The 11,140-nt window shown below is 37.5% G+C and overlaps 2 protein-coding genes across 2 annotated transcripts; both read left to right on the top strand.

Annotated features, from left to right (window-relative positions):
- The first annotated feature begins 1,283 nt into the window (after window positions 1–1,283).
- Window positions 1,284–7,925, top strand: LOC110633872 (G-type lectin S-receptor-like serine/threonine-protein kinase RKS1). Its single transcript, XM_058139048.1, has 2 exons — window positions 1,284–1,698; window positions 6,847–7,925. The coding sequence occupies exons 1-2, from the start codon at window positions 1,284–1,286 to the stop codon at window positions 7,923–7,925; spliced, it is 1,494 nt and encodes a 497-aa protein (XP_057995031.1).
- A 106-nt stretch (window positions 7,926–8,031) lies between these two features.
- Window positions 8,032–10,391, top strand: LOC110639903 (G-type lectin S-receptor-like serine/threonine-protein kinase RKS1). Its single transcript, XM_058139047.1, has 6 exons — window positions 8,032–8,146; window positions 8,256–8,452; window positions 8,555–8,765; window positions 8,916–9,153; window positions 9,291–9,441; window positions 10,332–10,391. The coding sequence occupies exons 1-6, from the start codon at window positions 8,032–8,034 to the stop codon at window positions 10,389–10,391; spliced, it is 972 nt and encodes a 323-aa protein (XP_057995030.1).
- Window positions 10,392–11,140: the final 749 nt, after the last annotated feature.

The raw sequence follows: 11,140 nt of genomic DNA, 5'->3' as shown, positions 1-11,140 counted from the left end.
ATGGGGACTTATTGTTATAAGGTCATGCCTTTTGGGCTAAAAAATGCTGGTGCGACTTATCAGAGAATGGCTACTATGTTGTTTCATGACATGATGCACAAAGAAGTTGAAGTATATGTGGATGACATGGTAGTAAAATCCCCAACTAGGGAGAGACATTTTGAGGCATTAGAGAAGTTCTTTCAGAGAGTCATCAAGTATAAATTGAGACTAAACCCTAGCAAGTGTGTGTTTGGGGTCACTTCAGGCAAACTGTTAGGGCATATGATCGAGGGAAAGGGATTGAGGTTGACCGGATAAGGTGAAGGTAATCCAGAGATGCCACCTCGAGAAGAAAAAGAGATTAGAGGTTTCTTAGGCAAATTACAAAGACATCAGAGGTTCATAGCTAGGCTCACAACTACCGTGAACCAATTTTTAAGCTACTAAGAAAGAATCACCTTGGTATGGAATGAGCAATGTCAAGAGGCATTTGAAAAGATAAAGCAGTACCTGAGCAATCCACCAATTTTGTCACCACCCATACCTAGCATCCCTCTAATCCTCTACCTATCAGTGGAAAACATGGCCACGGGGCAATGTTGGCACAAGAAGTAGAGAACTGGAGAGAGCCATCTATTACATCGAAGAAACTCCTTGCTTATGAGGAGAATTATTCACTAATAGAAAGAACCTGTCAGGCCGTAGTATGGGCAACTAAGAAGTTAAGGCACTACTTTCAGACCCATCGAGTTATTGTAGTATCCCGGATGGATCCTTTAAAGTACCTATTTGAAGTACCGACGCTAGTTGGAAAATTGGCCAAATGGTTGGTCCTACTGTCTGAATTTGATATTGTGTATGAGACTCGAAAAACCATTAAAGGGCATGTAGTGGCCTAATTTCTTTCTGAAAATCCAGTTAATGAAGGGGAAGAAGTTTAAACAGCCTTCCCGGATGAGAGTCTCAAGCTAGTAGAGGTCCAGCCATGGAAAATGTACTTTGATGGGGCCATGAATAAGAGCGGAGCCGGTATAGGGGTAGTTTTGGAAGCACCGAATGGAGAATAATTGTTAATGTCAAAAAGGCTATGTTTCCCAACCACTAATAATATTGCAGAATATGAGGCTTGCATTTGTGGCCTGGAGGCATTAATAGCTGTTGGGGCTAAAAAAGTGGAGGTGTTCGGAGATTCAATGCTAGTGGTTTCCCATGTTAAAGGTGAATGGGAATTGAAAGAAGAAAAGTTGAGGCCATACCTGGAGTATGCTAAGAAACTATTATTTAGCTTTGAGAAAGTGACAATGAAGCACATGCCTAGAGCTCAGAACCAGATAGCTGATGCTCTAGCCACGCTGGCATCCTTATGGGAGAAGGGTGATCAGAAGCTGACCCAGCTAGTTATCTTGATGAGGAGTAGAATCCCATGCTATGAAGGGTTAATAATAGCACATTTAGATCTAGAAGATGAGATGAAATGGTATGAGGACATAAGAAGATATTTAGAGGTAAGAGAATACCCACAGTCAGCCAATAATAGGGATAGAGCTACAATTCGTAGATTAGCCACTCAGTTCACTTTGGCTGGGGGGCAACTCTACAAAAGGTTCTTCGAAGGACTATTGCTCTTGTGTGTGACGAAAAAGCAGTCTGAGCAGATAATGGAGGAAGTACATGCAGGAGTGTGTGGTCCTTACATGAACGGAAGGGTATTAGCAGGCAAAATTTTAAGATTGGGCTATTACTGGTCTACCATGGATATCAACTGCGCTAAATTTGTGAAAAGATGCCATGAGTGCCAAATCCATGGGAATTTGAATCACCTACCGTCCAGTGAACTCTACAGCATGACTTCACCGTGGCCATTCTCAATATGGGGCATAGACATTATTGGGAAGATTTCTCCCACGGCTTCTAATGGCCATAGATTTATCATTGTGGCAATTGACTATTTCACCAAGTGGGTTGAAGCTGAATCTTATAAAGTAGTAGGGGCTAAGCAGATAAGTAAGTTTGTGCGAAAGAACTTGATTTGCAGGTTTGGGGTACCCCATGAGATAGTATCAGATAACGGCAGCCAGTTCAAAGGTGATTTCTTAGAATTAATTACCGAATTTAAGATTAAGCATCACAAGTCCTCACCATATAGGCCACAGACTAATGGAGCAGTAGAAGCAGCAAATAAGAATGTGAAAACCATTCTGAGAAAAATGGTTGAAACCTATAAGGATTGGCCTGAGAAACTCCCTTATGCTCTTTGGGGTTATCGCACTACTACAAGAACATCCACAGGGGCAACTCCATTCTCTTTAGTGTATGGGACTGAAGCAGTGCTACCCATTGAGCTAGAGGTCAAATCCTTGAGAGTGATACTAGAAGCTAAGATTCCGGAAAATGAGTGGGCCCAGAAAAGATATGAAGAACTAGCTTTGATTGATGAGAAGAGGATGCGAGCCTTGTATCATATGCAGGCTTATCAAAGGAAGATAGCAAGGGCCTTTAATAAGAAGGTGAAGCCAAGAAAGATCAAAGAGGGAGACATGGTTTTGAAACAAGCTCGGCCCATCCCTTTTGATCCAAGAGGAAAGTTTAAGCCAAACTGGGATGATCCATACATAGTCAAAAAGATCTTGTCAGGAGGTGCTGTAAGAATATCAGACCTGGATGGGAATGAATTTCAAGAACTACCAACTTAGACAAGCTCAAGCGGTACTTTGTGTGAGATAGCCCGCAAGGATTAAAATTTACAAAAGACGGTCTAGTCAAAAATAAGGTTAAAATAAAAAAAAAAGAAAAGAAAAAAAAAAAAGCTAGATTGAAAACCTGCAAAAGGCAGTCTAGGCAAAAGGAGAGATGAGAGAAGATTTGGATGAAAAACCTAAAAAGGCCATTCGACAGGTTATAAAGCTTATTTCTAACTTTGGAAGGTTAGAAATTTGGCAAAACTAAATGTAAGAGGGAGTAATGGTGTATCTGAATAAATAAAGAAATTTTTATTGCATTGACTAGGAATGGGTTTTATTTAATTATGATCGTGAATGTCTGTGTCTTGAGGGATACATCAAATGATTAAGTAATTGAACTGCGTTGTTTTGATTTAATCTATTTCTTCTGAGCATGAGAAGATAGGTGCTTGATATGAATGTCCTGGTAATTGTCTAATTTCAAAAAAAAAAAAAAAAAAAGGGGAGCTTGCTAGGTGGAAAACCCGAAATGGCCACTTAGGCAAAAGTTAGAACAAGCCCGCTGAGATGAAAATCCGAAAGGACATTTCAGGCAAAAGTTAGGGCACAGAGAATGGAGTTCATGGAAGAGAAATGAGTCAAGGCAGAAACCATGGGGGGAGAGAAGAAAAAGAAAAATCAGAGAGAAATTGTATTGTGACCTTAAGGAAGTCTTTTTGGTGAACAATTCTTCTAAAAAACTTGGAGGCTAAAAGAAAGTTTTTGTAAAAAGAGGTCCCTCAGAGGACTAAGTTTTTTTAGAATCTCTAGCAAAATCAGCATGCCCATGATAGGAAGTAGCATACAAGAAGCACAAAAATCACAAAAAGAGTTATGAGACCTAGTCATCCTAATTTTTCAAATCATGAATTAGATATTTTTTGGTAAGTCCTTAGACGTTGTTTAGGGCGCATGACATAGTTGTGTAAGGCATAGAAGAACATGCATCAACATGTCACCTGTGGGTGTGTAAGGCATAGAATAACATGCATCACCACAGTTTCAATTGTCGAACTACGAGGGGGTCTGATTCTTCCTTAGGATAGCGAGGGGGATACGTAGGTAGTTTAGGACCGCGGTCCTAAATACGAACCCACAACATTTCATGACAGATATTTTTTTGGTAAGTCCTTAGACGTTGTTTAGGGCATATGGCATAGTTGTGTAAGGCGTAGAAGAACACGCATTAACATGTCACCCGTAGGTGTGTAAGGCGTAGAAGAACATGCATCACCATAGTTTCAAGTGTCGAACTACGAGTGGGTCTGATTCTTCCTCAGGATAATGAGGGGGATACGTAGGTAGTTTAGGACTGCGGTCCTAAATACGAATCCACAACATTTCAAATCACACAGTTGCCATTGTCATGAGACCATAGCTAGTCTCATGACACAGAGTGTATCGACAGAGCAAGATGCACTCAATTTTCACATGACACAGTTATCACTGTTATGAGACCGTAGCTAGTCTCATGACGCAGAGTGTATCGACAGAGCAAGATACACTCATTTTTCACATGACACAGTTATTACTGTTATGAGACCGTAGCTAGTCTCATAATATAGAGTATGTCGATTGAGCAAGATATACTTGATCCTCATAGCCAATGTTTCATAGTTATTAGAAGTTCGAGTTTCACTTTGACGAAACTTGAGCAATGCTTTCGCATTGATTTCAACTTTCGCCAAAGTGGGGGGCAAACTGTAGACCCTTATTTTGTGATGAGTATGTGCATTGAGGCCGTGGGAAACCCGATGATGAAAAATTATATGACTGTAAGATGTAATTGGAGGCATTGAGCTGAATTATTAATTTCATGGCATGATCTTGAAAAAATAAAAATAATAATAAAGTTTTGGGAAAATTAATTTAATTAAATTTAAATAAAATTTTATTTTGTTTAAATTTAATATGGGTAGTTTTTTAAATGGATCTAATTAAGTTTAATTGGGCTCCATGGGCCTAAGAAAGCCTAGTTAGGAATTTTAAATGAGACCCATTTAATTATTTTCTAAAAATTAAAATAACAAAATATCTCTCTCCTCCTTGGCCCCACTCTCTTCCTCACTCCCTATTGGTGCCTTCCATTTTTTTCTGTCTTCCTATTGGTTGAAACACCTCACCCATATCCCAGTCTTATTTGAATTCTGCAATCGCAGTTGTTTAAGTCATCTAAACTTTATCACCCTAAGACTCCAAATCCTACCACACCTCTTCCTCATTCCCTATTGGTGCCTTCCATTTTTTCCTGTCTTCCTATTGGTTGAAACACCTCACCCATATCCCAGTCTTATTCGAATTCTGCAATTTTAGTTGTTTAAGTCATCTAAACTTTATCATCCTAAGACTCCAAATCCTACCACACCTCTTCCTCATTCCCTATTGGTGCCTTCCATTTTTTTCTGTCTTCCTATTGGTTGAAACACCTCACCCATATCCCAGTCTTATTCGAATTCTGCAATTGTAGTTGTTCAAGTCATCTAAACTTTATCATCCTAAGACTCCAAACCCTATCACACCTCTCTCCCAAAACCCTATAAATACCCTACTAGAGAAGAGAAGAAGGGGATGATGGGAGGAAAGAGGTAGAGAAAATTCAGAGCTATAAGAAATTTAGAGATATTTAAGACTCTTTGAGTTCTTTCTTTTTTTTTTTTTTTCTCTTCAAGAAGATTTTCATACAAGATTTCTGGAAGGTCAGTTTTTATTGTTTTCTTTTCAAGATCTATGCCACACAATCTTTTAATTCTATGCTCTTTGTCTTCAATTTATTTTATATGTTCATATAGATCATGTAATCATGTTTAATTTGAGGGGATACACAACTCTGCACATGTTTAGTTTCTGTCTCTCGTACTTTTATTATTTTTCTTTATTTTCTTTATTTCTTTTTATTTACAAACAAAATTGGTAAGTAGCCCTAAGATAAGTACCAAAGAGGGCATTTGCGCGGAGCTTATATGGAGCTAAACGGGAGTAAGCCAGGGATATCATTGCCATACTAGAAGAGAAGACCCTTTTTTAAGGGTAGCTTGCCCCAATGGCAACTGCATTTACCAACAAGTAAGTAGCTCTAAACTTCTCGAATAACCATTGGCATGAAATTGTAGTAATAATAGAACTTTCATTTGGTAAATTAAAATTAACTTTGTTTTTAATTTAACTGACTTTTGCATGTAATTAATTTAAATAAATACTTTGTAAATTAAAAATTAATCTTGTTTGTAAATTAAACTAGTATTGGCATGTAAAATAAATTTAATTTAATACTTGGTAATTATAAAATAAATTTGCATGTTAGAAATTTTTATTAGGTTGTGATTGTTTGGGACTTATGTGATATTAGAATAAATTACACATGTACATAATTAACTTAGTTCAATTATCCTTAGGGTAACTTAGTAAAAATTAATTAATTAGGTTAAATAGAAACATAGGGTTATTTGAAATTGAATTTGTTTGTAAATTAAATTTCCAATAATAAATTAATTTTAGTCATCTGGTAAATATCATTTAAATAATTAGCAACCCCATAGATAGGAATTACTTGTGCATGAAAATTGTGTGTAAACAACAACCCTTTTTGTGAATTACTTGCGTGTGTAGGATTAGAATTGCATTTTTTAGGATAAAGTTTAATAAAGGAATAATAAACAAGACTTCTAGAAACATTAGTAGAGGACTGGCACTCGAATTAACGAGGTTAGACCAGGCGTAAGGGGTGCCTAACACCTTCCCCTTACGTACCCACTATCCCGAACCTAGACATTGAGCTATGGTAATGACGGTTGTGGAAACTCTGCAAGGAGTAAGTTGCCATCCATGACCCTCGGAAGAAACACTGAATATGTCCCGGTTATTACCCGGGTAGCGACTCCTGTCTATCTATGCCTTCGTGGCATAAATCCTTAGTACCGTGATAGTGTTATGGGAAGACGGTACTTACCAGTGGTTTGATTCTATTAGGATTGTATGAAGTGCATGTCTAGGAAATGCTGTCTAAGGAGGTGGTACTTAAGTGAGACCATTGTGACTCCACCATCTTTCCTGGGCATTACCTGGTGCATTTTATATAATTCTAATGCATTTTATATAATTCTAATGGATGATATTTCGCCTCACGCCCCACCCCTACAATGGGTAGCAAATAGGAACAAGCCAATCAATGGTTCTTCTGGAGTTCTATCAATTAACCAATATGGGAACCTCATTCTCTATAGCAGCCACGAAATGAAAGTTCCAGTGTGGTCTACAAATATTTCAATGGAAGTGACATATACTTGTGTAGCTCAGCTCTTGGAATCAGGAAATTTCGTTTTGGTTGAAGATAGAAGCAAAAGAATTCTATGGCAAAGCTTTGATTATCCTACAGATACTAACCTTCCAGGAATGAAACTTGGCTTGAACCAGAAGACAGGTATTCGCAGGTTCCTCAGTTCATGGAAATCAAAGGATGACCCAGCAAGTGGAGACTATTTGGTTGAGGTCAACCCAACAGGATCACCACAAATCTTTCTCTACAAGGGCACAAAGAGTTATCGGCGAGGCATCCCGTGGCCGTTGAGAAGTTATGTGGATTTATTAAACTACAGTTTTATCAACAGTGAAGATGAGATTTTCACCTCCTACTCTGTTGTTGATACTTCTGTTATTGTAAGGATAGTATTAGATTATTCAGGAATGATGAGACACCAGATATGGCGTGAAAAGGATGGCAAATGGAAAGAATACTGGTCAGGACCTAAGTATCAGTGTGATACATATGCACATTGTGGTGCCTATGGTAAGTGTAATCCTGACCGATTTAATGTTAGATTTGAATGTGATTGTTTACCTGGGTATGAACCAAAATCCTCAAAGGACTGGAATATTCTGAAAGATGCGTCAGGTGGGTGTGTCAGAAAGCGGCTAGAGTCCTCTTCCGTATGTGATAATGGAGAAGGATTTGTGAAAGTGGAAGATGTTAAGGTTCCTGATACTTCAGTAGCAGCTTGGGTGGCCATGGACATGACTGCTATAGACTGTGAAAAGGAATGCAGGAGGAATTGTTCATGTTCTGCATATGTAAGCATAGACATCCCAGGAAGAGGGAGTACTGGTTGTCTGGCTTGGTTTGGAGAATCAATGGACACAGTATACCTTGCGGATGACGGATATGATATTTATGTTCGAGTTGATTCACTTGAATTAGGTACTTACTACTTTCTTGGAACTAATTTTTAACAAAACCATTTCTTGTTTGTCCATTATGCCTTGTCCTTTAAGTTGTTTCCCCTTCTTCCAAAGTAATGTCAAATTCATTTTCGCAACTGACATCAAGCGAAAATCAATGGCTTTTCTTGAAAGGAAGGATACGCAGGCCATCTTAGCATTATCTGTAGTTTCAGCCTGGTTTATCATTATCTTATTTGCATATTTACTGCACAAGAGGAAGAAAAAAGAAGGTAAGAATCAAGAAACAGGATTGTGAATGTTGTCTTCCACCTTTATATATATATATATATATATATGAATTCCTTGTTGATGGAACATTTTTGCTTCATGATTTGATAGCCAGGAACAAATGGAACGAAAGTTTACTGCACAGAATTGGTAATTCACACTACCATAAGGATACTTTGGCGGCAAATGAAGTTAGTATGAGTCTTCCAGACATTGCATTTTTCGATCTGAGCACGATACTTACAGCGACTGACAATTTCTCTCCATCTAACAAACTAGGACAAGGTGGTTCTGGCTTGGTATATAAGGTATATACATACAGTTTCTGTGCAAAAGCATCAATTCTGCATGAGAATACTGGTTTAAATTGATTTTTCAGAGTAAGTTTACTCCTCTAACCATTATTGTAGGGTCAACTGTCTAACGGACAGGCGGTGGCCGTGAAAAGACTTTCCAAAAATTCAGGACAAGGAATAGAAGAATTCAAGAATGAAGTTATGTTGATCGCAAAGCTTCAACACAAGAACCTTGTGAAAATCGTAGGATGTTGTGTTCACGGAGAAGAGCCAATGTTAATTTATGAATACTTGCCAAACAAAAGCTTGGACTCCTTTCTTTTCAGTAAGTCGTTCTATGTATATCCTTCCCATTTTCCAGTAGCTGTCTAACTGTATCTGTTTAGCTTTCAAAAGAAATATGATTTAGCAACATGGACGACATAAACAAACACCAAATCAAATGGTAAATCAATTTTCTTTTCTTTCTTTGTAGATGAAAGAAAAAGGACAATTTTGGATTGGAGAAAGCGCTTTGATATTATTGTTGGGATTGCTCGAGGGATCTTGTATCTTCACAATGACTCAAGGTTGAGAATTATTCATAGGGATTTAAAAGCTAGCAACATTCTATTAGACGCAGAGATGAACCCAAAAATTTCAGATTTTGGCATGGCTAGAGTCTTTAAAGCAAATCAAATTCAAGAGAAGACAAATAGAGTAGTTGGAACATTGTAAGTACGCATGCACATACAACACCAAAAAAAAAAAAATCAATTTTTACTTATCAGAAACATATCATTTTTCTTAACATCAAATAATATAAATTGGAATGATCAACTTGACTATTTTTTGTATTTTTCATATGTAGTGGTTATATGTCACCAGAATATGTGGTGTTCGGAAAATTTTCAGAAAAATCTGATATCTTCAGTTTTGGGGTAATATTATTAGAGATCATTACTGGGAAGAATAACAATGGCTTCCATGAAGAGGATTCCTACCTAAGCTTGATAGGACATGTAAGTTATAAAGAAGCTTTTGATACCCTATACAACTCAACTCAACTCAATTAAGCCTTTATCCCAAAAATTTGGAGTCGGCTATATGGATTCGCTTTCTCCACTCTGAACGATTTTGGATTAAATCCTCAGAAATGTGTAATGCTTCTAGGTCATGTTGTACTACTCTCCTCCAAGTCAATTTAGGTCTACCCCTTTTTTTCTTTCTATCCTCTAACCTAATGTGCTCTACTTGTCTAACTGGAGCCTCCGTATGTCTACGCTTCACATGACCAAACCACCTCAATCTCCCTTCTCTCAACTTATCTTCAATTGGCACCACTCCTACCTTTTCTCTAATACTCTCATCTCTGCAACTCTTATCTTATATGCATACGACTCTTTCAATGCCCAACACTCACTACCATATAACATAGCCGGTCGTATGGCTGTACGGTAAAATTTTCCTTTCAATTTATTGGGAATCTTATGATCACATAAAACTCCCGTGGCACGTCTCCACTTCAACCATCCGGCTTTAATCCTATGACTAACATCCTCCTCACATCCCCCATCTACTTGAAGGACTGAGCCTAGATATTTAAAGTGATTACTTTGGGGCAAGATCACCCATTCAAACTAACTCCTTCCCTATCACCGTTTGGCCTTCATGAACTCCGCAATGCATGTATTCTGTCTTCGTTCTACTTAACTTAAAACCCTTTGACTCTAGAGTACTTCTCCAAAGTTCTAGCTTTCTATTGACTCCTTCTCGTGTCTCATCTATCAGAACAATATCATCCGCAAACATCATGCATATTGTTATTCTTTTGATACCCTATAGTCCAAACTATATATGCAATTTCTGTTGATAGTTCATATCTCATATGTTAATTTTATGAACTACATAGGTGTGGGAGTTGTGGAAAGAAGGAAGCGTATTGGAGATAGTTGAGGTTGTAAGTCGCTAAAGTTATGGGCTTCCTTTTGGATTGTCATTGGGAGGAACCCATAAAAAGGTTAATCTCAAAATGGAGTTACTCCTGTGATCAAAGCCATATATGTTTTTCTTCAAGACTCAACTCAATCCAACTCAGCTTCATAAGAAATTGCATGTAAATGCATGCGACAAGGTTGATAAATTATGTTAATATTGAACCATTTGTCTATACTTCATTCTGACCAGATAATCTTTTCTCCATGGAAAATTTCTCATCTTTTATTCCTACTTTACCTTTAGATATTTCAGTGATCGACATGCATTACTCTAGCAACTCTCAGCCTTCTTTTCATCTAAGAGCAACCAAATTATAACAATAAAGCAAGAAAAAAAACACCCTTTTCAGAGATGTTGCTCTGCAAAAGAAGACTAATTGGTTCATTTACCCACCATTTGTTGAATTTTTAGAGCAGTTGCCAAGTAATAATAAATTCTTATACCCTTTACTGCCCTTTGAACAATCATGGTCCATATTTAGGAATGGCAACGGGTCAGATTTTTATGGGTACCTGATCTGACCAAACCCTAATAGAATATGTTTGGATATTATATAATCGGGTTCAGAACGGGTTCGGATTTGAAAAACAATACCCGTTGCTGATTCTGATCGGATTTTGATTTTACATGTTAAGCATCCATTACCCGAACCCATTTACATAAATACTTAATTAAATATAAAATATATATTTTTATAATAATATTTATAAATTTGTATATATT

The sequence above is a fragment of the Hevea brasiliensis genome, chromosome 17 (genome assembly GCF_030052815.1).
Source record: "Hevea brasiliensis isolate MT/VB/25A 57/8 chromosome 17, ASM3005281v1, whole genome shotgun sequence".
Taxonomy (NCBI): domain Eukaryota; kingdom Viridiplantae; phylum Streptophyta; class Magnoliopsida; order Malpighiales; family Euphorbiaceae; genus Hevea; species Hevea brasiliensis.
This window is presented reverse-complemented; position numbering and strand designations above follow the sequence as displayed.